This window comes from Neopsephotus bourkii, unplaced genomic scaffold, assembly GCF_033783945.1.
Source record: "Neopsephotus bourkii isolate Nb327-2 ecotype Australia unplaced genomic scaffold, CSIRO-AGI_Nbou_v1 NB_122, whole genome shotgun sequence".
NCBI lineage: Eukaryota > Metazoa > Chordata > Aves > Psittaciformes > Psittacidae > Neopsephotus > Neopsephotus bourkii.
Window position 1 is genome coordinate 1,399,321 of NW_026900639.1, and position 26,168 is coordinate 1,425,488.

Below are 26,168 nucleotides of genomic sequence, written 5' to 3' on the forward strand. Positions count from 1 at the left end.
TGTAAAATGGGAGACAGATGGCTGCAGCTTCCTGGAAAGCCAAAGCCAGGTCTGTCAGTTCCACAAGCACAGCATACAATGTCAGTCACAGTGAGAACAGAAAGGATGCCCAGGTCACAAGATCATAGAACCCTTGAATGGTTTGGGTTGGACTGGGCCTTAAAGCCCATCCAGTTCCAACCCCTTGCCATAGGCAGGGACACCTTCCACTGGACCAGGTTGCTCCAAGCCCTGTCCAACCTGGCCTTGAGCACTGCCAGGGATGGGGCAGCCACAGCTTCTCTGGGCAACCTGTGCCAGGGCCTCACCACCCTCACAGGGAAGAACTTCTTCCTCACATCTCATCTAAATCTCCCCTCTGCCAGTATAAAACCATTCCCCCTTGTCCTGTCCCTACATGCTCTTATAAAAGATCCACTGAAACTGCTGTATTATTTCCCCTTCCACCTGTTGCATTCCACTATACACAGGTAAAACTATATATGTGTCAAACTGTACTTATTCTATTTTTCAAGTTCTGCTCATCAGAGAGTGTAAAACAAAACAAAACAGAACTTCCCTATGCATAGTAAAATGAACTCTGACAACTGCCAGGCCTAGCAACCCCCTGAATGAAAGTAACATTGAGGACCTCAACAGCTGAATGCAGAGAGCACCTGACAAATTCATACATCTCTGAGATTTTGACACTTAAAAAACTATTTTAATGCTCCCGAGATGAAACCTGATTCCTCTTTGCTCTTATATTGGAATCATATTTAGACCAATAAGTGGCACTGTAACGAGTTAAGTTTTGTAACTGGAAATGCCGAGAGGAACTGTTCTCGTGGAAGGACTCGGGGACCAACAGCACAGCTCTCAGTGTGTCACACATTCAATTAAAATCCCAGGGTTGTTTCCTTCCTCCTGAATTGGAGCCAGGTAATCTCCCTTCTGCATTACACAACAGCTCGTGTAATCCTAAATTTATCACACTAGCACATTGACATAACAGTTCTGGGCTTCACAAAGAGTGAGATCATGCCTCATCTTTGCCCTTTTCATGAAAGGAAGCCTAATTTGCCTTTCAACAACCCTAGGACGTTGCAGTGAGGAAATTTTGGCACTAGGCAGCAGCTCTTCCCTCGGGATTCTCCCAGACAAACCTACAACTGCACCACTTCGGGATTCAAACAGCTCCTTGCTCAATAGATGAGAAAATAATCCTGAGATGCTCATTTGGTCTTATGCAAGGAAGCTGATGCCTAAATATCAACCCAACTCCACAGAGTGGGGTGATCAGCAGAGTGACAGGTACTTGTAGCACCTCGCTGTCACTGCACAGAGAAGTCACTGCAAAACCAAAGCAGCAGAACAGTCCTGGTTATAAAGAGGTCGGTCACAATCTACCAGTATTCCACATAAACCTGGCACAGTATTTTCCTCCACGTTTCAGTCATCCCTTTCACATACTCAAGTCATTTTTCTCCCTTCTTTTCTATGAAGCGTGTTCTGATTCTGCACCAGGTGATTCATTCTTTCCTTCATTCACCTCTTTCACTGGTTCAGTCCCATCCCACCAGCCCCACCACAACTTTCTACATCCCTTTCAGGCACACTGCCTCCCACTTCCCCCCCTTCCCTGCTCTCCTCCAGCCCACCAATACCTCAGCCTGATGACTCCCACTTTCCTAAGCATTAAACACTCTACCTTGATCCCGATTCCCCGGGAATGGCCTGGCAGGCAGAGCAGCCGTGACCCTTAGCAGATCCCCTGCACAAGCACCCAACCCCAACCCTCCTTCCCTTCCCACCACCTCCACTTGCTTCTTTCCTCCTCAGGCGCCAAGCGGGGAAGGGCATCACTTCATCTGCGTATCTCGGGACAGCACCTTCACCTTTGCTAACGACACAAATCGGTATTTGCTCTTTCTGCCAGCACCCTCGCTCGGTTATCGCTGTTAGAAAACACATTTACAGAACAAAACGCAACCGCAAAGAAGAAATTCACCACCCTCCGCAGCCAAAACACTCATCACCCTCCACAGCCAAATTCGACCGGCACCTGAAGCACCACAGGTTGGGGGGGGTACACAGGGACACAGCGGCCCCCTCCGCACCCACCGGCCCCCTCTGCGCACCCCGAATTTCACACACAAAACACCCACGAGGGGAGGGGAGCCCCCATTCCCGCCTGAGGGGCCTCCCCTCGGGCTTCCCGCCGGGGAGAGGCCTGAAGGCCGCGGTTACCTAAGGAGAAAGAGGGGGGGGACGCGGGCGATCGTTAACGGGCGTTAAAGGGGGAAGAAGGAAGGGGAATGGGGGGGAAGGGGAAAGACGCGGCGGCGCGCGCGCTCCCCTCACCCACGCGCGCGCTGCCTCAGGGGAAGGCGCGCTCCCGGGCCCGGCGGGAGCCGAGCTGACCGCGGTGTGCAGGGGGGAGGTGGGGAGGGGTATTTCGGTGTCCATCGGGGACCGATCGCGTTCGGCGGTGCCGCTCACCTCACCGGTGGTTCCGCCTCACCTCCGACCTCTGACCTCCTCGCGGCCGCTCAATCCGTTTTGTTGGTTATGTTCTTTTTTTTTTTGTTTCCTTTTTTCTCTTTCTAATTTACCCCGGGTTTCGGTTTATTTTAAACCCCTTCTTCCTCACCCTAAACCTTTCCTCTCGGCCGACCGCTCCCGGTCCGCTTCTCCCACCCCCTCCCGCCCTCCCCCCAATGCCGCCACCGGGCCCTACGCGCGAACGTACGGGCCGAACGCAGGCCACGCCCCCCGCCTCCTCCAGCCACGCCTCCTCCCCGAGCCACGCCCCCGACAGACAGCCCTCTCCTCTAGCTCTTTGGACACGCCCCCTTCTGCCCTCTGGCCACGCCTCCAGCGGGGCGGGCGCGCCAGCGGTCATGTGGGAGGGCAGAAGCGGCGTGGTGGTAGCTGGAGCACGTGGAATAGAGATGGAGGGAAGAGGGGACAGAGCGGGAGCTGGGGCACGGCGTCCTGGTGCACAGGGAGGATCGTGGGAGAGGGGCTGACCGGGACCCGGCTGACAAGGAGTTAAGAAGGGAGAGTGGACCCACACACCGGGCAATGGCAGGGCTGGAGCACGGGGGCATGCGTAGGAGCCCTGAGGCACAGGGTGGATGTAGCAGCTGAAAGGCAGGATCGGGCACCAGGAGACGCGGGCCATCGCGGGTAGAGTGGACCAGGAGGGAGGACGTTGTACTGGGAGCCCTGTGGCTTGGTGCAGGGGACGGAGGGGACTCCAGCACCTGGAGCTATGTGGAACAGGAACAGGCCAGACACTGGGAGCACGTGGTTTGGGGTGGGTCAGAGGGCTGCTGCCCTCGAAGGAGAGCAAAAGCAGCAGGATAAGGGAAAGGTGGTACCCAAAGGCCAGGCAATCTTTTTTTTCTTGTCCTAGGAATGCCCACACTGGGCCTGCCAGCTCAGCCCTGGCATGGTGTGGATACCACGCAGTGCGGCATCAGGTGCCCACAGGGCCAGGGCTTTCCCCGTGGCATCAGAGCAGAGTCACTGGCTTATTTTCCCCAGATGTGAAGGAAGCCATGGGCAGGCTGAGATCTGCAGCAAAGGACCCAGCAGCTCCAGTGCTGGTAGAGCCAGAGAGGGACAGAGGATGGCAGCCAAGCTGCCACTGCCCAACAGCCAGCCGGGCCCATACCGGTGCTGCCAGCACTGCCATCACCCCTCAGCACAGCTCCTGGGTGCCAAACATCACTTCTGAAATCCTGCGGGAAGCCCTGCAAGGAAAGAGGTGATGCCAGAGAAGACAGTGGCCCTAAGAAGACAGGTTGTAGCTGGAAACCAGAGTGAGAAGTAGAAAAGGAGCAAAGATGGGACAGGGGAAAGGCAGCCCCTGCGTGTTTGTCTCCAGGGGCTGAGCAAGCATCCTCCACAAACCAAACTTTTACAAGGCCTGCCTTGCAGCTCAGGCTCCAGTGCTTTTCAACAGTCTCTGCTGCTGGCAGCCCTGCCTGATACCATTGCATCAAACCCCCTCCCAAAGGCCTGCATCCCATCCCACCAGTCCCAGCCTTGGTAGGCCTTTCCCATCTTTGCTCCCTTGACAAGGCCCCGGCTGCTCCCATCAAAGCTGAGGGAACAAAGACCAGAGAGCTTAGTCCAAGTCCCACCTGCTCTATCGGTTGGAATGGAGCATTACACAACCTCTGGCTAGCAAACAAAGAGCTGCGGGGAGCGCGGCCCCAAGCACACAGATGTTGGCTGACCCTGCCAAGGCCACCCTGTTCTGCCATCAATCGCATCTCTTCCCACAGCTTCAGCTTCAGAGCAAGGTCTTGGTTGGGTCATGGCCTCACCGGGTGGCTCAGCAAAGCTTGGAGCAGGGATGGTTTGGGATCTCTCCAAGGGGAAGCTAATCATACAGGTATTGCTTCAATTACACACCATTATATGCCCATTACAGGTGCATTTTAAGCAGCTGTAGTGCCTGCAGCTCCCATCCCCAAAGTTGTCCCATCCTTCCTTTGCAGATGGTGACCGTCCATTGTCCCCCTGCCTCTGCCACCATGTTGAGCTGGCAATGGCAATGGTGGGCTCTGCCGCTCCTACAGCGGGCAGCCAAGAAACACGTTTTACCCCAGCAAGGCACAGCATGCACCAGCCTGAGGGTTGGTGTGACTCGGGAGGAGGCCAAGCCACCAGCTTGCTTCTGCCAGGGCAGGGTGCAGGGCTTTGACAGCACTGGCAGCAGTATCACGGCCAGGGCAGGCACCATCAGCAGGTGGTGGAAAACAGCAGGAACATGTCCCACATGCAGAGTTGTTACCCAGGCTCTGCAGCAGCAAAGGACCTGGTAGGTCACCCTCATGTATCACCAGCGTGCAGGATATTATCTTCCACTACAACCAGAGCACCTACAAGGAGACCTCCAGGTTTGAGCTCTGCTCCAGAGACCCAAATCTATCTCCTCACCTGTTTTCAGGAGATGCCCATTTCTCTTCCCTGCCAAGGAGCCTGTGGGTAGCACTTCCCATGCAGAGATCTATGGTTACTTGATGACTGTACCCTTTACCTAAGATAAGCTTTTATTAGCCCCCAATAATGCTTCGCTACAGGCAGGTCATAGAACTGCTAGTCATGATTTGTGCCATGGAAGCATTGGCTGAGACAGAGGCTCATGTACAAGTGTTCATCCATCACCTAAAGCCAAGAATGAGCTTGAGAAGCTGCATGATAACCTGACACACATAGCAAGGTGAGGGGCTGTACATACAGCCATTGATTTTTTCAGTCAGTGCTGTGGAAGCTGCAAGTTGAGCAAATCTCTCTCCTGTGCCAGAGCTGGGAGAAAGGTAAGAATTGCAACACATTCCCAGACCATCCCTGTCTCCACCCTCTCTGTGTCATCTCAGTAAATACCAGCTGGAGGGTGGGGTGATCCCTCCAAGCAGCGGTGCCTGGCACTGCCATGCCATAACACACCGGAAAAGGTGAGGCACGCCCAGCCCAAGGGGCATCCCTCCTGCTTGTATTTACACGCTGTAAGGGCCATTCTGGCAAGTCTGTGCACTTTTCTTGGCCTACGTATGTTGGGAACAGGGTGGGAGGACAAAGGGATTGCAGCAAGCTCTGGGCAGGCTAATCCTCTCGTTGGCATGCAGTTCAACACACGTTTAAGCTTCCCTCCTGGGTCAGTTTGCTGCGCTGCTCCTGGAAGGTGCTGGTGGAGCATCAGGGCTGGTTTGGTGGCATGTACTGGCCTCCCCAGCCTTGCTCCGTGTTGCTTTTGCAGCACTGTGCTGTATCACAGCATCACAGGACTGCAGCCGACAGCCCTCTAGCAAAAAAGGTGACGTTCTTGTCCTGGATCTTGTACTGGTAGATCTGGACAACATCCTGCTCCCCCGTCAGCTCCAATGACACTCTCCTAGTTATTTTAATCTGCAAAGGGAAAGGAATAGGAATATCATCCCTTTGGCTACCCCAGTCACAGCACCCTCACCCCCCAGTGCCTCTTGCTGGCCTGCAGGGAAGGGAGATCAGAAGGATTACTGATTAAAAACCTGTCACATCTGCCTGTAACCAGTCCCTTTGCTGGCAGCCCCTGACTAGAGACAATGGAGTAACAAGGCCCCAGTGACCCAGCTGCCCTCCCTGCCCAGAAGCACTCACTTCAGGCCAGGCTAAGATCCACTGACATGATAGCCTTCTGTCTAGTTGGAACTAGCTTTAAGGTCCATTCCAACCCAACCCACTCTGTGATTCTATGACAGTTTGAGGCAGCTTCCCAGGGAATGGGTATTCTTCTTTGCCATCACCTTGGGGTGGGATACAGCCTGCACTGCAGCTGCCATATAAACTCCTTCCAGCCTCCAGAGATGGGGGAGTCCCCAGGTGGCAAGATGTCCCTGACTATCCCTGTGGAAGCAGTCACAGCCAAAAGAGCCCAGCTGCTCCAGCAGATCCTAGTCACTGCAACAAGGCTGCTTGTTAGTCCTTAACCATGCTGCAGCACAGACTGTTTCCCGTGAGGCAGAAAGAACGTCTCACCCACCCTTGGGCCTGCAGGCAGTGTTTTACGTGACATTACCATGTGCCACCTCTCCATGCTCTCCAATGCATTACCTGCCCATGAACATCCTTGCAGAAGCCGGTCGCCAGCCCCTCTACCCACAGGATCAGGTCACTGTGATGACACAGGGAGTTCACAACCAGTTCGTTTTCCTCATCTTCGGAATCCTCGTTGCTGTGAACCAGCACCACAATGTTGCCCTGGAATGAGAGCACCAGGCAGAGATGAGCCCCTGGCTGATTCCTAATCCCTAATCAGGGTAAGGAAGAGGAGACAACAAGGAGAGCTTGTGAAATGCTGTGCTAAGCTACTTAGACATCCCCAGCACAGCAGCTGGTTCTGAGCTAAGTCCACAGAGAATATAAACAGCAGATACATATATAAAACTCTGAAACAGGTTGCTAACCCTATACTGTGTGTACATATATATAACATACAGCCTAAAAATACATCAAGCCTTCGTTACAAGATAGCTGTCTAGTTAAACCAGTCCATCAGGCCATACTAATAGCAACTGAATGAATTCAGAACAGCTACACAGAGACATGGCTGAACGGATGCAGCCAGAGCTGTAATGCTTGAAGCTTCACAGCCCTCACAAGAAGCAAAATTATCCCCCAAAGCACCACCAACTCTATTAAAAATACATCCCAAGAGTCTCTGCCTCAGCCCATGCAGGTCACCAAAGACTTAAAATAACATGAAATTCCCAGTCAATTAAAATGTACTTTGAAGCTTCAGAACATTCTTAGACAGAAACAGAAATGTGTTAGTGTGATTTATCATCTTTTTTAGCTGTTTTGGAGGTAAATATTCTCAGCAAGCAGAACATCCCTTGTCAGCATTACAGCACAAATACCCTGGCACCATATGAAGTGCAGGATAACAAAACCTGACACCATCTACTTTATTTCTCACTCAAGCAGAGAGAAGCGGCCAGGGTGGGGGATGCTGCAATGTAAATAGCAACGGATGGATGTGACTGTAAAGATTTTTGGCTGCAATCCTCTCTGAAGTTAGCACATAGCTCAGGAGAGCTTTGTAGAAGTGCTGCATTGTCATGTGTCCTTAGAAACCAGCCAGTGCAACACTCAGCAACAGTGAAGACTGGTGAAAGCAGATACTTAGGTGCCTTCTGAATGGACCTTCATTTCTGTCCCTTGGGAGACTCATCAGCTTCTGGCTACCTTTGTAACCCATTTCCTTCCCTGCTGTCCCACATGCTCATGAACACAGGTGTGAGCAGAGATCTCTATAGAGTCAGAAGCTATAAGAAACACTATTTTGCACCTCAAATCCCTCCTCACACATCATGCACAGCTCTTCTCTAGGCAGCATCTCCTGAGAAAACAGTTGCAAAGGACCCTACACAGGTACTTCAGGGGCTAACAACTCCCTGCGAGTGGCCCTAAAGCAATAATTGGAATTTCTTGGATGGCCAAAGCCTTTCAAAACCTCATCATGCACAGGTGGAGAAAGAAAAAAAAGCCAAGCTGTGCTCCAGAGGCTCTTCTGTACGCATAGCATACAGGACACTGTGTGCAGAGGGAGCACTACCTTCAGCTGGGAGCACACCACAACTCTGCAGTAGTGGATGAAGTCCAGCACCGCCACCGGCGTGGCACCCAGGCTGAGCAGGACACTGAGGTCATCCACCAGCAGCACAGGGCCCTTCCAGGAGTCACTGCTGGCAGGGGTCAGGGACACCTGGACGAAGTCAAACAAGGCTTTGAGGTCAGAAGTGCTCTCTCTGGAAGAGAAGAAGGAGGTTTCAAAGGGTGTGACCCACACATGTATTGCATGCCCCCCTCAACCACTGGAACCAACATCTTCCCTCACAGGGAAGAACTTCCTCAGATCCCATCTCAATCTCCTCTCTGTCAGTTTAAAGCCATTCCCCCTTGTCCTGTCCCTACCTGCCCTTGTCAAAAGCCCCTCTCCAGCTTTCTTGTTGGTCCTTTTAGGCACTGGAAGCTGCTTTAAGGTCTCCCATAGAGAGAGGAGCCTTCTCTTCTCCAGGCTGAACATGCCGAGCTCTCAGCCTGTCTCCATAGCAGAGGTGCTCCAGCCCTTGGAGCATCTTTGTGGCCTTCTCCGGACTTGCTCCAACAGCTCCACATCCTTATGTCAGGGCCCCAGAGCTGGAGGCAGGATTGCAGGGGGGTCTCACCAGAGCAGAGCAGAGGGGGAGAATCCCCTCCCTCGACCTGCTGGTCACGCTGCTGGTGATGCAGCCCAGCACACGGCCGGTTTCTGGCCTGCAAGTGCACACTGCTGGGTCATGGGGAGCTTCTCATCAGTCAACGCCCCCGAGTCCTCCTCAGGACTTCTCTCAATCCCTTCATCACCCAACCTCTACTGATATTGGGGGTTGCCCTGACCCAGGTGCAGGACCTTGCACCTGGCCTTGTTGAACACCAAGAGGTTCTCATGGGCCCATTTCTTCGGGGTGCTTGATCCTGCCACACTCCAGCAAGTGTCACTCTCCCAGACCTAAAGGGCTACATGGTCCCACAGTACAGGGGTCTGCAGGGTTTCAGTGCCTGCCCTCACTCTCACTAAAAGCCCACACACCCCAGCATGAGTCTGAAACAGCAGAGGGCCAGAAGCACCCATGGACACACCAAGTACACGGCAGTCCTTGCTCCAAGGCTGGTACTGGCCAATTTAACAGCCCTCAGTGGATATTTTTCTATCAAATCATGAGGGGCATGGAGAAAGTGAAGTGGGTGAAGAAAGCGAAGTAGAAATAAAAATGAAAGCCAGCATGATTAAAGCAGCTCTGTTCTTTTGGATGAGAATATAACTCAACACAATTAAAAAGGAATAAAGCTTCTCGGAGTTTTGACACAAACCTGTTTAGTGCTGAAACAGATTTTCTCTAGACCCAAAACATGCTCGGCAATGGGGATGGGGATCGAAATCGCTCTAAAATGCTGGAGAAGGGGGGCAGAATCCCTCTTCGAGCAGCAGAGAAAGGCATGGCCAGGCATGCACAGCAATGTGCATGGTGATGGCATTTCCCTTGAGTGTGCAGCAGGAGTAAGGTCCTTGGGCCTCAGAGGGAAGCCCAAAGGTGGCGTGGTCCAACTGGTCCGGTTTACCTTAAAAACTGAAGAGGACTGGGCTGTCCCGACTGCTCCTCCTGCTCTCCAAACCACAGGTCAAGGCAGGACTTGAGGCCTTCCAGGAAGACAAGCTGTCCCCGTTCTTTGGCAGCTGTCAGACTGACTCCCTCAAGAGAGGAAAACATCATGTTGCAGAGCAAACAGCTTTGAAGAAATGGTGTAAACAGAACCAAGCAACCGACAGCCAATTTTTATCAAGCCTTATCTAAATGTGCTAATAAAGTCAATGCTTCAGTGAGTCCTGCGCAAGGGATGACACAGGCAGTTTTGTTACTTACACACACAGTGGTGTACACATTTGTTCTCCTGTATTTCACCAGGAGATTAACAAAACAACACCACTGAGATTTGGAGTTCAAGCATCCTGGAACTGCTACAGGCTGCCCCAAGGATCCTACTCTGACCAATTTCTTTGCCCTACCTTCCTGGGGGGTGAAAGCCTTTGGTTTTCAGTATCTCCAAACCATCACTGTGGCAATAACACTCCCTGGCACAACACAAGCACCTGAGCAAGGCACAGCTCGGATCTAGAGAATTCTGTGGGCCAGGCACCCCAACACTTGCACAACACCCAGGAGAAAGCAGCACGGCTGGGGCTCCTATGGGAAGCAGCCCCAGCCCTGACTCTCCTTGGGAGAAGGAGGAGAGACTGTGACAAACTGACTGGGGCCATGTGGTGATGTGCTTCTTCCACCCCTACAACCCAATCTTTATTTCCTGTAGCTCTGCTCATGTGATAACCACCAATGCTGGTGGGTAATAGATGGTCTGCTTGTGACGGCTGCATCTGACTCAAAGTGGGTTCAGGGAGACAGATAACAGCATGATAGCCAACGTGCTGTGCAACATGCCCCCCTAACCACTGGTCAAGGGCTGACTCGAGCCAAGTCTGCAAAACAAACAACTAACTTCTGTAGCGGGGATGCAAACATGACTGAGTCAATTATTTTGCTCTGTAACTAGTAGGCAGTCCAGTGCCCATGGAGCTCTCCTACACAGCACCAGGCTGCATGCCACGGTCTCCCCTGGAAAAGGTTACTCCTTGAGGCTGAAAGATTCTTTGCCACAACAGATTCTCGGTAAGTGATTAACAACATACTACACATTGAAATCTTATGTGATGTAAAAGATTGTGCATATATAATCCTCTAGACATAAACCACTGACCAAGACTGAGATGAAGTCTGAGCACCTAGACTCCTTTCTGAGAAGGAGTTTAGAAAGCAAGAGGGTCACTTCTGAACCTCATGACTCAATGGGAGGGTCTCCATTTAGTAAACACTCAAATGTTCCTTGCCATTGAATCTTGTTAGATCACTGTTGTGCTTCATAGAATCAGAGTGGTTTGGGTTGGAAGGGACCTTAAAGCTCATCCACTTCCAACCCCCTGCCACAGGCAGGGGACACCTTCCACTCCTGCTCCAAACCCCTGTGTCCAACCTGGCCTTGAACACTGCCAGGGATGGGGCAGCCACAGCTTCTCTGGGCAACCTGTGCCAGGGCCTCACCACCCTCACAGGGAAGAACTTCTTCCTAGTATCTAAATCTCATTTCTGTCAGCTTAGTATTTATTATTAAACTTTGTCAAATCGCTGTTGTATATCAATAAATACATTGATAGTTCTTTCTTATGAGTGAAGTCTGTTGCTCCATCCACAGCAGGTCGTGACTCAAACTCAAGCTGAGATTTCTTCCTTTCAGCCCTGCTTGATCATGAGACTGACCTCGAGAGCCATGTGCTGGGCACATCCAGCTCCAATAGAGAAAGCCCTGGCAGAGCTGCAGCAGACATGCTAAAGACCCCAACTAGAGACCTAGGTCATGAACTCCTCTCTCATCAGCAAAGGCTACTTTTGCCAACTATTATATAGCTCCTCAGCTTAGCAGTGGGAAAATTTAGTACCTATTACTGACAAGATCATACAAAGTTATCTCATGTGCACTATCTTAGAAGCTCAGCCAAACTGTGCATTTCCCAGCAGGAAGAAGTGTAAATGTGCTTGGCTTTCTGGTGTGGGTTGCTTCCCACATTTCACAACAGGACTGTTGTTTCTTAAAATGGAACCAAGGAGCATTAATGCCAAGATTCACAGTGTCTCAGCAGGCTGTAAATAGGGCTGTTGTGCAATGCAGCAGGTAGGTGGACAAGATGGCGAGATAGGTGGTTTAAAGGTTTAGCTCGATGCAGTATTGCTTGACAGGCAGAACTGGTGAACAGGGAACCAGAAACAAGGATCCTGAGAAAGCAATTCCTATATCCCCTGAGAGATGTCCCTCCGGGATGCTGTGAGGTTCTGAAACCTCTGAAGAGGGTAGCTGAGTGGGAGTGGCCAGGAACAGAAGTCCCAGGGCAGGAGCTCTTGCCTTAAGCCAGGACTGGCTTCTGCCTGAATGCTGAAGGAGCACACACCAGCAGGAACTTCTTAAGCATCACAGAAAATAACAGGTATTTGCTTATTTTCTAAGCAATTGTGCTGGGAGCTGCAGGACATTTAAGCCCAGAGTCTGAGTCGTCCAGCAAGAGGAAGGTTCGAAGCAGCAACTCCCCCATGATGTTAAAGCACTGAACAGAGAGAGCTGTGCTTGGCACTGTCCCAACACCTTCTTTTGAAAAGACCTTGGAAGTTTTCCAGGCATTTCCCAGTCCTCATGACACTCCTGAGAGCCACTGGGCTCTCTTTGCCACACAAGAGGGAAAGGCAGAAAAGCGATGTGTCCACTTCTGCCTACTGCTTTCTACTTCCATATTCCACCTGCTCGATCTTCCTGTTATTCCAACATGAATATGTAAGTGCCAACATTTTAAAACCCTTTTCTTCTCTTTATATACATATATATATAAAATTATTGTAAAGCCACACTTTAAACATCTGATCAGCGAGACAATCCCTACAAAGGGCTTTGCTCAGCTGCTTTGTCAGGTCATTTCCACATGAGCACCTCCAGAGAGAAGGTCTGGGTGGATAAGGAAGAGAGCCTTTACATCAAGATTAACCCACAGCTCCTGCAAGGCTTATCAGCTGCCACACATTCAGCACTCGTGAGAAAAAAGATTTCCACTGCTTTCCTTCCCAGCTGAAATATAAGGGGGGAGATCCTTTCATCAGAGCTGGTGCCAGAAAACACTGTCTACAGCAATCAGGAAACAATGGATCAGAGGCAACATCTTCCACTGTGGCCAGGGGATACTCTGACAAGCATCCTCAACTAGCAAAGGCTGTCTGACACGTGCCCACCTGAGATACAGTTTTTAAATCAGCCCATAGCTTGCCCTTTTTTTTCCTGGTCTTCCACACATGCTTCTGGGAGGAAAGTGATCCCACCTGCCATGCAAATCAGGGGAGGAGAGCCTCAGGCATGGCACCAGCCAGCGCTTCAGGACATATTCCTTTTGTTTTCAAGCATCTTCTCAATGAACAGCATTACCAGCAAGCATTGCAGTAAACCCTTGCCTCATCTAATCCAAATTGTCTCCTCTCTTGTCCTCCTCTCCCAGGCAAGCCAGGAGCAGTAATTCCCAGGAACGAGACTGTTGGGGAATGCAGGACCCTTTCCTCTCCCTGCCATACCTCCCACCAGCCCCAAGCCCAGCAGAGGCAGATGTGGGCTGCAGGCAGAAGGATTCAGCTTTTGCAGGTGATATTTGCTCACTAAAAGCATGCCAGAAAGCAGGGCAGGATCAGTGAGCTAAGGGAAGCCTCTTGGGCAACTGCAAGCACACACGATGGAAAAATTTCCAGCCAAAGACAGAAGAACCTTTATGCAGCAGGCCAGGAGCAAGGCACGGCCGGCAAATACCTGACATGCCATAAAGTGGGGCTAGGCAGCACCACAGCCTCACAAACCTCATCCCCTCATGAATTTTTGGAGTCTGCATCCTCGAAATGCTTTGCTACAGCAGTGACTAAACTCACTATTAATGTCAGTAACAGAAACTGATTTTAACTTTGCTTCAGCCATTTCTTCTGGCACACACAAATTCTCTGTACTTCAGATCAGCAAGAAAATTGTTGATCACAGAGAGAAGGGCTACAACATGAGAGGAAGGCAGCCAAGGGCAGCACGCTCATACATAAGACCAGGAATTTGATCTCTTCAGTGTCATGTCATGATGTTCCTGGGTGGACCCAGCAAATCCAATCTCATTTTCCAAGAGGGGAACCAGGTCCCAGAGCGACAGCATCGGATGGAGACCTGGACGTGCCCCACTGCAGTCATCTTCTACAGCAAACTTCTGCTGGTCTCACAGCTAGTAACCTCAGGAAGCAGCACAGGAAGCATCAGGACAGCTTGAAGACATTGGAAAAAGCACTCAGAATGGCCAACGACCACCTTCCTGACTGCCATAAACGCTACACACATTCCTGCTGCAGAGCCATGGTGCTGTGGAACACCCCAACAGCATGTATTAAGCAGCCCTGAAAGCTTTCATTATCCCACAGCATCCTGCTCCATTATGGCTGGGAGCACACAAACATTATCTCTGGCAATCTGTCATTTACCCATCAAGCCCAGAAATGCTTCTCAAACAGCAGCTCAGCGTGACTGGAGCTGCGAGCACCATGACGGAGCACAACTGTTCTCATCCATCTGGGATGCTGCCAGCCGGGCAGCGTAGTGGCCCGCCGGCCTGCCAGCAGTGACATCCCTTCAAAACAGAACCACTGCTCACCACGGGCCAATTCATTAGGGAAAGCAAAATATCTGGAAGACAGAACTAGTAATGGAGCATGTGAGGCAACGGTCATTAGCTCCAACAGCAAACACAGCCGGGGTACAAAGTGTGACCATCTGTGACCAGGCAACTGACCAAGGTCCCTTCTCTAGTACAACTACATGCAGGGGCAAGCAGAGGTGACCAGGTGATGTGTGAGCTCAGTGCTGGGGCAGGAGAGAGGGCAACAGGCAAGAGGGAGACCAAACAGGGACAAGTATGTTCTTCCTTCAAAACAAAACACTGTACAAATGAGGGTTGGAACACCAACCTGGCAAGCAGCCCTTGTGCCATTAGTCTTCCTGCCACTGTGGCCCAGCATATTCTCTACAAGGACACAGCAAATAACATTAACGGCCCCTCAAAAATAAGTGCAGATGCTCATGAAAAGAGCAGGATTTGCAAAAAAGGAAAACTGTGAAGCCAGTATTACAGAGGCAGTACAGGCACAAAAATCCAGGGAAGCTTTTTCCTGAAAGTAAAAATAAATCACTGCATTTAGCTAACACATAAGGAGGTGGTTCTGGTCTGGTAAGACCTGGCAACACTGTGTGGAAGAGCATGTAAGGCAAGCATTACTTCAACTGTGTGTAAGTACTTAGTATATTTCTATATACACCAGGTACTACAAGGACCAGATCTACCAAACATCATTGTAAGGATCACAGAATATGACCCTGGTTCCAGGACCCTTCCTCCCAAGCATGAGACCATCTAATTCCCAGCAGAAACAAGAGCATTGCTAAGGTATGAAGCTCTTCCAACTGCAGTCTTTCGGAAGTGCATAATCTCCTGCCAAGAATGATTATGCATGGGAGATTTAACCTAGGAATCATAGAATCACAGCATAGTTTGGTTGTAAGGGGCATTCAAAGTTCATCCAGTTCCAGCCCCCTGCCACAGGCAGGGACACCTTCCACCAGACCAGGTTGCTCCAAGCCCTGTCCAACCTGGCCTTGAACACTGCCAGGGATGGGGCAGCCACAGCTTCTCTGGGCAACCTGTGCCAGGGCCCCTCACAGGGAAGAACTTCTTCCTCAGATCCCATCTCAATCTCCCCTCTGTCAGTTTAAATCCATTCCCCCTTGTCCTGTCCCTACCTGCTCTTGTCAAAAGCCCCTCTCCAGCTTTGCTGTTGGCTCCTTTAGGCACTGGAAGCTGCTCTAAGGTCTCCTCAAAGCTCCCCTTGGACAGATTCTTTGGAGGAACTACAGCCTGGTCCACTGCAACTCTCCAGGCCAACACAGAGAGCCAAACAGCTTGTCTTGAGCTTGTCATGGAGGAAGAAGAAGTGGGAAGACAGCAGATGGCAATTTGGCAGGGCATGCAACTCACCTAACTGCAGCATGACTCAGCTCAGCATGCTGCCCAGAATTGGGGTTTACTGCAGCCATGTAGATGACATCCCTGCTGGTCTTCACTAGAGATCTACAGCAGCAAATTCTTAAGCAAGTTTAAGAGTGACATGACCTTGCTAAAAACCACCTTTACTGAGACTGATGTGTTCGTTTAGGCAAAAAAAAAAGGATTAAAGCAAAGACCTTATGAAAACTCAGACAGATATAAATAACTGATGTTATGACCTCCAGGTCCTCGGAGCTCAGGAAGAATTCACAACAGACTACATGGGCACCTGTGAAGCTCTAATGTAAGACTGACTCAGACTTGAAACCAACGGGACAGGGACAGCTCACCACAGTGGCAAATCTAATCACCTCTCTGCACTCCCCTGGGCAATCTGTATTGTTCTTCTTATCGCCTCCCTTCATGTCAATAACCTTTCTGTTGAAACATCAGCCAGCAAATGATTTTGATTTGCATTGCACATGTGCTGCAGCTAATCCTCACCGTTCTCTCCCTTCTCAGACTCTTCCACAAGGGAGATGACAACAGAACCTATTAAAAGCACACACACAGGCTGTGCACCAGGAAATTTCATCACATTGGGAAACACACCAACAAACACCATTCTGCTTTTAGAGCAGGAAGGATCCCATACTTAACAGCTGAATCTCCTGACTACATTGGTGGCTATGTCCCATTTCCTGTCCCTCTTAAATTCCCCCCACGATTTTCTCCTGTTTGCAACACAAAGGGCAGAACTATTCAGTGCTCAAAGAGGCTGGTTTGCTCAGCAGTGGGGAATCTGCTCCACTGAGCAATCACATGTTGAGTATCTGCTGTGAGTTAAAGCTCCACGTGGGAATGCTTTGTTTGCTCAGCCTTCCAATACTTAAAGAGCCCACAAGAAAGCTGGAAAGGGGCTTTTGATAAGGGCAGGTAGGGACAGGACAAGGGGGAATGGCTTTAAACTCACAGAGGGGAGACTTAGATGGGATGTGAGGAAGAAGTTCTTCCCTGTGAGGGTGGTGAGGCCCTGGCACAGGCTGCCCAGAGAAGCTGTGGCTGCCCCATCCCTGGCAGTGTTCAAGGCCAGGTTGGACAGAGCTTGGAGGAACCTGGTCTAGTGGAAGGTGTCCTTGCCCATGGCAGGGGGTTGGAACTAGGTGAGCTTTGAATGTCCCTTCCAACCCAAACCATTCTAGGATTCTATATGATTCTGTTATTTTATTTAACTTAGGTCTGAGCTCTCAGACCACTGATCTCCTTTTACAGAGTAAAAGCTGAGTAGTAGATAAAATGCAATTGCTTAGCAAGCACCAAAACTCAACCCCATTTACAGTGGGAAATAAACTGTTATTGCAACACCTGGTTCTTCAGCACCTGTAAGTCTTTATAAGCAGCAACACTGCTGGGATTTCCAGCAGAACCAGAGGGAGGACTAAGTCAAAACCCGTCCCTTCAGACCTTGAAGGTCACCTGGACTTCCCAACCAGAGTATTTCACATCTGGCCATTGCAGAAAAAGCTGAGAACTGCAGTTTAAAGCCAGAGCTTGGGTTGACTTGCTGACACTGGGAATAACCCTGCCTACTTCGTTTCCCTGTTTCCTCGTTTCAGGATACACATAATCCTTGCCTGACTCACCAAGGGAAGGAAATCCATTCGAACACACTCAGCACTTGTGGCTCCTCAGATGGCTCAAACTGATGGCTTGGCCCGCAGGCACAAGGAGGCATACAGGTGTTCTGAATCTACAGGGGATTCAGCTCAATGCACTTCATCACAACATAATTACAGGACAGAGCATAAAGTCACCTCAGGTGCTCCCATGCCATACAGCTGCTGTATCCTGCAGGTGCACAGAGAGGCCCATAGGACACAGACACCATGGCACTGTCTTCCCCAGAGCACTAATGAAACTACATCTACCAGTCCAGGCCTGCCTGGGGAATACTGATCTCCAGAAAACATTTCTAAGCACAAAGAAAGCAAGCAGCCGTTCAGCTTTCTACCCTCTCTGGGGCAGAGCCCAGTGGGGCCCCTGCAGTGAATCTCACAGCTAAGTTTTCGCCCTATGCCACATCCCTTCTCCAGTAAGAAGTGCTCTCCTACTGCAGGAGCACCACTCCTGATGTCCCCATCAAGATCTGGAAACATCTGCTCACATGCAATTCCCATTCCCTGTTCTCATTTCTTTCCATCCAACAGAAACTCCCTGGACCTGTAATTATTAGCCTACGCAAAGAGACTTACCAGCTTCTGTGCTATGATGTTATAGTGACTGAAGGACTGCAGCAGCGCCACAAAGCAAACCTTACAGCCAGCTGGGAGGGAACACAAAAAGACACGTTATCATTTGAAATTTGCAAGCTGATATTATCAAAGAACATAATGAGGCTACCGATCTGTCTGGAAAGTCCTTGAAGTGAGACAGGTCACTTGTTCATGGCTGGGCTTTCAATTTTCACCTTTCTATAGGATTTCTACATTAGGGAAAATGTTAAATTCAAAAGGAAAAAGAAAGAACAATAACAAATTACATAGAAAAGTAGGAGGCACCTTTTCTGTCTCATGCCATCTTGCCCAGGGATCTCCTGGCACTGTTTGCTGGTATTACTGCAAAGAGGCCAGTGGCCGACCGTGATATGAACTACTGAAACCAGTGATATGCCAAAAAAACCCATTTTGGCTCTCAGAGAGCAAGTGACCTTGACTGGAAAAACACACAGAACAAGCAAATTTGACACTTAAACATGATTTTGGAGAACCTAGAATGTGACAACCTGATGTTATGGTTTGTGTATGAACAAAATCATTAGTTGTTTCCCCCTGCCAGAAAGCAGGACATAGATTTCAAGTGGAACAAGCAGCAGAGCAGCAAAGGGAGGTGGGGAGACCCTGAGGCAGTGCCTTGGCAGGGCTGTCCCTTTTAGGCATGGATTTGATGGATGAACCACTCAGGGAATAAGGAATTGGCTGGGTGGTCGCAGTCAAAGAGCTGCAGTCAACAGCTCAAAGCCCAAGTGCAGGAAAATGACAAGGGGCATTGCTTAGGGGACTGTTGTTTAACATCGTTGTCAGCGCCATGAACAGAGGGACTGAGCACCCTCACCAAGTTTCCAATGACACCAAGCTATGTGGTGCAGTTGACACACTGGAGGGAAGGGATGGGATCCAGAGGGACCTGGACAGGAAGAGGTGGGACAGTGACAACATCATGAAGTTCAACACAGCCAAGTGCAAGGTTGTGCACATGGGTCAGGGCAATCCCAAACACAAAGAGAGGCTGGGGGAGACTGGATTGAAAGCAGCCCTGAGGAGAAGAACTTCGGGTTGTTGGGTGACAAGAAGCTCACCATGCCCCAGCAGTGTGCACTTACAGCTCAGAAACCAACCGTGTCCTGGGCTGCATCACCAGCAGAGTGACCAGCAGGTCCAGGGAGGGGATTCTCCACCTCTACTCTGCTGAAATCCACCCCACAGCCCTCTGTCAATCTCTGGGGCCCCAACATAAGAAGGACATGGAGCTGTTGGAGAGAGTCCAGAGGAGGCCATAGAAACGCTCGGAGCGCTTCTGCTACAGAAACAGGCTGAGAGAGCTGGGCTTGCTCAGCCTGGAGAAGAGAAGGCTCTGGGGGCACCTTAGAGCAGCTTCCAGTGCCTAGGGGGCCCAAAAAGGAAAGCTGGAAAGGGGCTTTTGACAAGGAACTGTAGGGACAGGACAAGGGGGAATGGTTTTAACCTGACAGAGGGGAGATTTAGACGGGATGTGAGGAAGAAGTTCTTCCTTGTGAGAGTGGTGAGGCCCTGGCACAGGTTGCCCAGAGAAGCTGTGGCTGCCCCATCCCTGACAGTGTTCAAGTCCAGGTTGGATGGGGCTTGGAGCAACCTGGTCTAGTGAAAGGTGTCCCTGCCTGTGGCATGGGGTTGGAGCTCAAGGAGCTTTAAAGGTCCTTTCCAAACCAAACCAATCTAGAATTTGATGATTTTGAACTGTTCACACTGTCAATAACCTGCTCTCCACAGGTCTTCCTGCAGTTCACACTGTTCCATTAAGTAACACGTTTCTATTTTAAATGGAATAAAGCTATAGCTGAGGATGTGGCAGTTATGGGGGGCAGGATGCTCTCTGCATAGCACTCTGAGCTAAGTTTCAAGTCTTACAGGTACCAGATTTGCTGGGCTTTGCTGCTTTGCCAGAAGAAAGCTGGAAAAGTCTGTGAGTCCAGCACCCACTCTGCAGGGGCTGGTAGGTTACTCACAGGTGAAACTGTTAGCAGAAAAGCAATTAGGCAACTTGCCAGGCTCTTTGTTTCTTTACTCACTACCAGCTTATCTATTTGTTAGGTGTTCCTGATAGCTTTAATTACATTATAAAACACCTAGCTAGTGAAGGAATTGCTGTCAGCTCCTACTGTCAAATGCCCCTGTGATTTACAACACGCACTGCACTAATGATGAAACAAGGTACACAGACATTATGGGATGTAACGAAAGACAGAGAACAATTCTCAAGAACAAGTCAGGACTGGGATCCATAAATCCTGATCCCAAAGCTTTGCATTAATCTGAGGATTTCTCATGCTTTGCAGAACCACCCTCTGCTCACATAGAAACACTTCATGCTGAAGGAACCTCCTAGGAGATGGAAAAGGCAAACCTTTGCCTTGGAGAGTCCTGCTGCTGACATACCTCTGAGGTAGAAGGAGAGGAAATGGTGCACTAGGAAGCTGCCATCTGTTCTGGTGTCTCGCAGAAGTGTGAATTTACCCTGAAAAAGAAACAGCAAAATAACTTAACAGGAACACCAGGCACAAACTGCTCCTGGTTCCATCTTGGTAGACAAGATGTCTGCTCAGGCATGGGAACATTCTGCAGGTACTAGGCAGAGAAAGAAGAGAACAAGCAGCACTACAGCTACCCAGCCGTTTAAAGAGTGATGCCAGCGCTTCCTCCAGACACAGCCCACAGGAAAGCATCAGAAGCTGTTGAGTTTAATGCTTTCCAAAAGACATGCCATGAGCTGAAAGCCCTTGTGCTAGACTCAGACCACCATGCTCTATGCCTACCAAGAACCACCTCCTCACATGGAAACACGCAGCTGGTGCAGAGTACACCAAGTATTGATGCACCTGGTGCTGGACACCATCATCATGAATGGCTGGGAGCCATTTCCATCTCTTTCTGCTTCAAGTGGCATATATGGCAGGCAGACAACAGCCACTCACTGTTCCCTGTCCATTCTCCTACTGCCATGGGCAGTATCACCTGAGTGTTTAAAACGGCAGCCCTGCTACAGCTGCAGCTTCTCCTGTCCCCAAACCACCCCCCCCTGTCCCCTGTTCCAGGGTTACCTGAAACATGCCACTTCCAGAGCAGAAAACTATCCTCAGAGTATGTGTACTGGAGCAGAGCTCTCTGCACAAAGTATATACCTTGTTTTGATCACACAGGAAATTAATTCAGTTCATCAGTGCATGCTTGTTATCAGTACCAGCCTCATCAAGGCATTTGTTTCCATTAAAACCTTAGTCAAGATATTTCTTTAATCAATACAAATCATAGAAGGGCTGCTTTTAATCACAAAGAACTTATCAATGCACTTTTTTTCCCAATCTATTAGAAGAAAAGGAAAAGCCTCTTACAGCAACAAGCAATATACCCATAGGCAATTCACAAGCCATCTATCCGAATTAACTCCTCACTGCCCAAAATCAAAAGCATTGTTAATGGAACAGCAAATACTGAAGACGGCTGCAGAGAATGCAAAGTAGAAGCCAGGGTAGAGAAGTGCTGCTCTGCCTTAGCCAGAGAGCTCTTTCCCACCCAAAAAAAAAGGGTTAGGCTCTGTGGCCATTACAGTAACAAGAGGTACCACCTCAGTGAGCAGCAAACTGAAGATGTACCTTCCATGGCCAAGCCTGGAGGAGTCTCTGGGTTCAAACAGCACAAGCTCAAGTGTTCAGAGGTTTATCTTCTGCACTACCCCCTCCTCTTCAACATCCCTGCTCCCCACAGCAGCCCCCTGCAAGAGCAGACACTGAGTCCCCTCCCTCATCTGCTAACTTTCCAAAGGCTCTCTCCTCTGCAGAACACAGCAGGATGTTATCATTCAGAGCACACTTTATTTTGCTTTACAAATCTTCCAGTTACAAACCCTTAAATCCTGTCAACCCTCACTCTGCTGTCACACTGCAGGTGCTCAGGTAGCACTCAAACCTTTTCTTTCTGACACTTAAGATGCCAGTTAAACAGGAGTGGAAGTGTCCAAACCAAATATCTCCAAAGGCAGCAGCTGCACCAAAGTACAGCTGGTAGAAGGAAGGAGGGAAGAAAGAAGAGAGGGAGGGAGAAAAGCGAGAAAGAGAGGCAACAGATCCAGGAAACTCCTGCATCCTGCTTGTGTGATGGCACACCTCCCCCCCACCCACCCCAATCCTCTTGGCTGATCTATGATTTCAGGAATTCCCACAATCCTTGGCCTTTGTGTAATCAATTGGGTAGTGAAATGTCACTTGACCATACCAGGTATTCTGTCACAGCTAAGGAGGGAGGTAAAGACCATACCAGGGACTTCTGTTCTCTGGCCAAGGTGGGAACTGACAGCAGGGATAATCATAGAACCCCATAATAGCCTGGGTCAAAAGGGAGCTTAAAGCTTCTCCTGTTCCAAACCTCTGCCATGGGCAGGGATACCTTCCACTAGACCAGGTTGTTCCAAGCCCCATCCAGCCTGGCCTTGAACACTGCCAGGGATGGGGCAGCCCCTTACCTGTTGGCCCCTTTAGGCACTGGAAGCTGCTCTAAGGTCTCCCCAGAGCCTTCTCTTCTCCAGGCTGAACAAGCCCATCTCTCTCAGCCTGTCTCCATAGCAGAGGTGCTCCAGCCTTTAGAGCATTTCCATGGCCTCCTCTGGACTCACTCCAACAGCTCCACATCCTTCTCATGTTGGGAGCCCCAAAGCTGGATGCAGGACTGCAGGGTGGTTCTCATGAGAGTCCCCTGACAGCCTTAGAATACTCCTTCCCTTGATCATACCCCAAGTGGAATGGTACCACTGCCACCAGAGTATTATTTATTTCTAGTAACTACCGACTTGGGTTGCATCCAGGACAGAAATCTGATAACGACTAAAGCCAATGATGTTGTGAACCTATGAAGAGTGGTCCTAAATCATAGAATCACAGAATAGTTAGGGTTGGAAAGGACCTTAAGATCATCAAGTTCCAACCCCCCTGCCATGGGCAGGGACACTTCGCTCTAAACCATATCACCCAAGGCCTCGTCCAACCTGGCCTTGAACACTGCCAGGGATGGCGCATTCACAACCTCCCTGGGCAACCCATTCCAGTGCCTCACCACCCTCACAGGAAAGAATTTCCTCCTTATATCCAATCTAAACTTCCCCTGTTTAAGTTTTAACCCGTTACCCCTTGTCCTATCACTACAGTCCCTAATGAAGAGTCCCTCCCCAGCATCCCTATAGGCCCCCTTCAGATACTGGAAGGCTGCTATGAGGTCTCCATGCAGCCTTCTCTTCTCCAGGCTGAACAGTCCCAACTTTCTCAGCTTATCTTCATACAGGAGGTGCTCCAGTCCCCTGATCATTTTCGTGGCCCTCCTCTGGACTTGTTCCAACAGTTCCATGTCCTTTTTATGTTGAATGAGACCCTACAAGCTCTCTCAGCTCACAGTGGGCAGCAACCAGCATCTCCCTCTGAGGATGCCTCTCAGAAGTCACAAAAGCTCAAGTTTGCTATGATCAAAGGCCTGTCAGAGACAGACAGGACCTGGGCTGACATTCCTCCACTCCTTGGGACTCAACCCTCACCCACTGAGATATGCTGAGACATTGGACGTATTTCACTGACTCTCAAGAGAAACTTTCAACAGCTAGCCTTATGTTGTTAGGTATGTGTGCACAGATTGTTATAGCAATGGCATTAAATTCTGTTGTCAAACTTTGTAAGATCCACCTCAAAACTGGAAAGTATAGTTAAATGGAAACTGTGTATGAATTCCCTCTGTGGTGAAACTTGTAAACCTTTACATGTAAACTGCTGACCAAGTCTAAGACTAAGACTAGATCCAGACACACTTCTGCTCTTTCAGGAGTTCAGAAAGCAAAGGGGTCTGTTTTAAAACTTGTGACTCAACATGAGGATCTTCCCTACCTTGTGCCTTTGGTCTCTGTATCAAGACATTTTTAGTTGGATTTTGCCTCGATTTTTAATTTTTACGCTTCATCCATGTAATAAGTAATAGAGTGAACCTCGCAATCAAATTTGTTAAGTCATGCCTTTATATATCTTATTAAATCTGCTCTTGCTGATACTTTTGATGGTCATTCTTTGAGCAATCCAAACCTACTAACTTCTCCACAGCTTGTGGCCACAAACCTGCTCCAAAGCCTTTACAAACTCCAAAGGCCACAAATACAGGAATCAGGGATCTATCACCCATGCTGACATAAGGAGGAAGGCATGCAAAGCCAGCAGGAATCTGCAAGGCTTTCCAAAGTCCATGCAGCTCTTGCACACATCCCCACAGACCAGGCTGATCAAATTGTTTAGCAGCTGGCTGTAAGCAACCAGACCCATGGGGGTGTGGGTGGTGGGAAGCCTCCCCTGGCTGCCAGGGAAAAGGAATGCTGCTGAGGAGCTGGTAAGCCCTGGCCCCACCACCAGCACCTTGTTTGTTGGCAGGTAGAAGACCCACAGCCCCCGATTTTCCACCATGGATGCTCAGTGCAATTCTCTTCCCCTTTCCTCGTGTCCTTCTCAAGCCCAGAAAGATGCTGCTGAGGATGAAGAATTTGCAAAGGAGAAGCCTTCTTGTAGGCCCTTCATCCATCTGCCCCAGCCCGTTCCCTCTTGCTGTCGGGCTCTTTCCACCTGCAGGCTACACGGCAGAAGCTGCAGCTACTTGTTGGAAACTGCCAAAGTCCTTGGCAGGGCAGAAGCGGGTGTCACCAGCATTCAGCAGTGACATGTCAGATACACCCACACAGGCGGCAGCTTCATCCACCTGCCAGCCCTGCAGTGAAGGCATTTGTCAGCACTTTGAACATGTCATAAGCCACCTGTGGAGATGCAGAAATCAGGATGGTGGAGATGGGAAGAAGAGATTCACAAAGGGCTGATGTTTTTTAAGCATAACAGGATGCTGATTTCCAGCAAGCCATGGCCAGATCATAGAATTATAGAATCACAGAATGGTTTGGGTTGGAAGGAACATTAAAGCCCATCCAGTTCCATCATCCCTACCATGCACAGGGACACCTTCCACCAGACCAAGTTCCTCCAAGCCCCGTCCAACCTGGCCTTGAACACTGCCAGGGATGGGGCAGCCACAGCTTCTCTGGGCAACCTGTGCCAGGGCCTCACCACCCTCACAGGGAAGAACTTCTTCCACACACCCCATCTCAGCCTCCCCTCTACCAGGTTAAATCCATTCCCCCTTATCCAATCCCTACAGCCCCTCGTCAAAAGCCCCTTTCCAGCTTTCTTTTTGGGCCCCTTTAGGCACTGGAATCTGCTCTAAGGTGTCCCCGGAGCCTCCTCCAGGATGAACAAGCCCAGCTCTCTCAGCCTGTCTCCATAGAAGTGCTCCAGCCCTCTGAGCACCAAAAATACCCCACCAGTGTTTTCCAGCTGAGGGGAACACTGCCCTACTCCCACCATAAACTTTATAGGAAATACAGGGGTAAACTCAGACACAGAAAATAAATTATCATCCCAAACCTGCTTTCACTGTGCTAATACCTATCAGGAAAAATAGAGTGATGTACAACACACTTATATTTTATTAACTTTTTACCTGAAGTGCCTCACAGCTCTTATGTAGAGGCATTTAGTCACAGTGCGATTCCATTTCCACAAAGCCTGCATGGGTGAACTGAATTAACTGAGGAGCCTGAAGGTAGAGGAACCTCTAGAGCACACCACAGGGCCCGGAGGAGCGCTGGGTACCCATTTTCATCCCCGCTTCTGCTGTTACCCACCACACGGCAGCGACCACGCACAGACACACCAAGGGGCTGCGGGTACAGGCCCCGGGCCCTCCGCAGCGGCGGATACCGGAGATTAACCTCTGAGGAGCAGCGGGGAAACAATGCAGAGCGAAGGGGAGGGCCCCCCGCCTGTTAACGACGCGGTGGAGGCCGAGGCCACGACCACCACACCGCGCTCCCGCCACCGCCTCACGGTGCCCCGCCTCTCCCGGCATGCACCGCGCGGCTCTCGGACTGCAGCTCCCAGCAGCCCCCGCGTGGGCCCGCACGGCCGCCACGGCAGCCCCACTCCTTCCTTCCTCCCTTGCCTCCTCATATCACTCCCTCTCACCGTCTCCGGTCGCTGCGGGGAGGCGTCCAGCAGCTCGTTCAGCTCCGCAAACATGGCGGGAGGGCCGCCACGGGGGGGGACACGGACTCTTCCGGCCACGGGGAG

The 26,168-nt window shown here is 50.4% G+C and overlaps 2 protein-coding genes across 3 annotated transcripts in view; both read right to left on the reverse strand.

The window, feature by feature from the left end:
* The window catches only part of SCAP (SREBF chaperone), a 64,661-nt gene extending 61,975 nt beyond the window's left edge, over positions 1-2,686 (reverse strand). The window contains exon 1 of the mRNA XM_061366003.1: positions 2,482-2,686. The gene's annotated coding sequence lies outside the window, so the exon portion shown is untranslated. The remainder of the gene's footprint in view (positions 1-2,481) is intronic.
* Positions 2,687-5,218: 2,532 nt separating this feature from the next.
* On the reverse strand, positions 5,219-26,168 carry ELP6 (elongator acetyltransferase complex subunit 6). Of its 2 annotated transcripts, XM_061366057.1 has the most exons (7): positions 26,064-26,168; positions 20,413-20,491; positions 17,974-18,044; positions 9,640-9,770; positions 8,093-8,285; positions 6,589-6,735; positions 5,219-5,904 (listed from the first exon to the last, which is right to left on the reverse strand). In XM_061366057.1, the coding sequence occupies exons 1-7, from the start codon at positions 26,115-26,117 to the stop codon at positions 5,776-5,778; spliced, it is 804 nt and encodes a 267-aa protein (XP_061222041.1). In that variant the 5' UTR covers positions 26,118-26,168; the 3' UTR covers positions 5,219-5,775. The 2 variants fall into 2 exon arrangements, with proteins under 2 accessions (XP_061222041.1, XP_061222049.1); XM_061366065.1 differs by lacking the exons at positions 5,219-5,904; positions 6,589-6,735 and having other exon boundaries at positions 8,110-8,242.

What these genes read in the sequence shown, in the direction of transcription:
- ELP6 (XM_061366057.1), bottom strand. Translation starts at nt 26,117, where the DNA reads ATGTTTGCGGAGCTGAACGAGCTGCTGGACGCCTCCCCGCAGCGACCG. An exon ending in TGGTGTGCTCCCAGCTGAAG is followed by an intron (nt 6,736 to 8,092) that starts GTAGTGCTCCCT and finishes CTCTCATTCCAG; the next exon opens with GGCAACATTGTGGTGCTGGT. An exon ending in GCAAGGATGTTCATGGGCAG is followed by an intron (nt 5,905 to 6,588) that starts GTAATGCATTGG and finishes TTCCCTTTGCAG; the next exon opens with ATTAAAATAACTAGGAGAGT.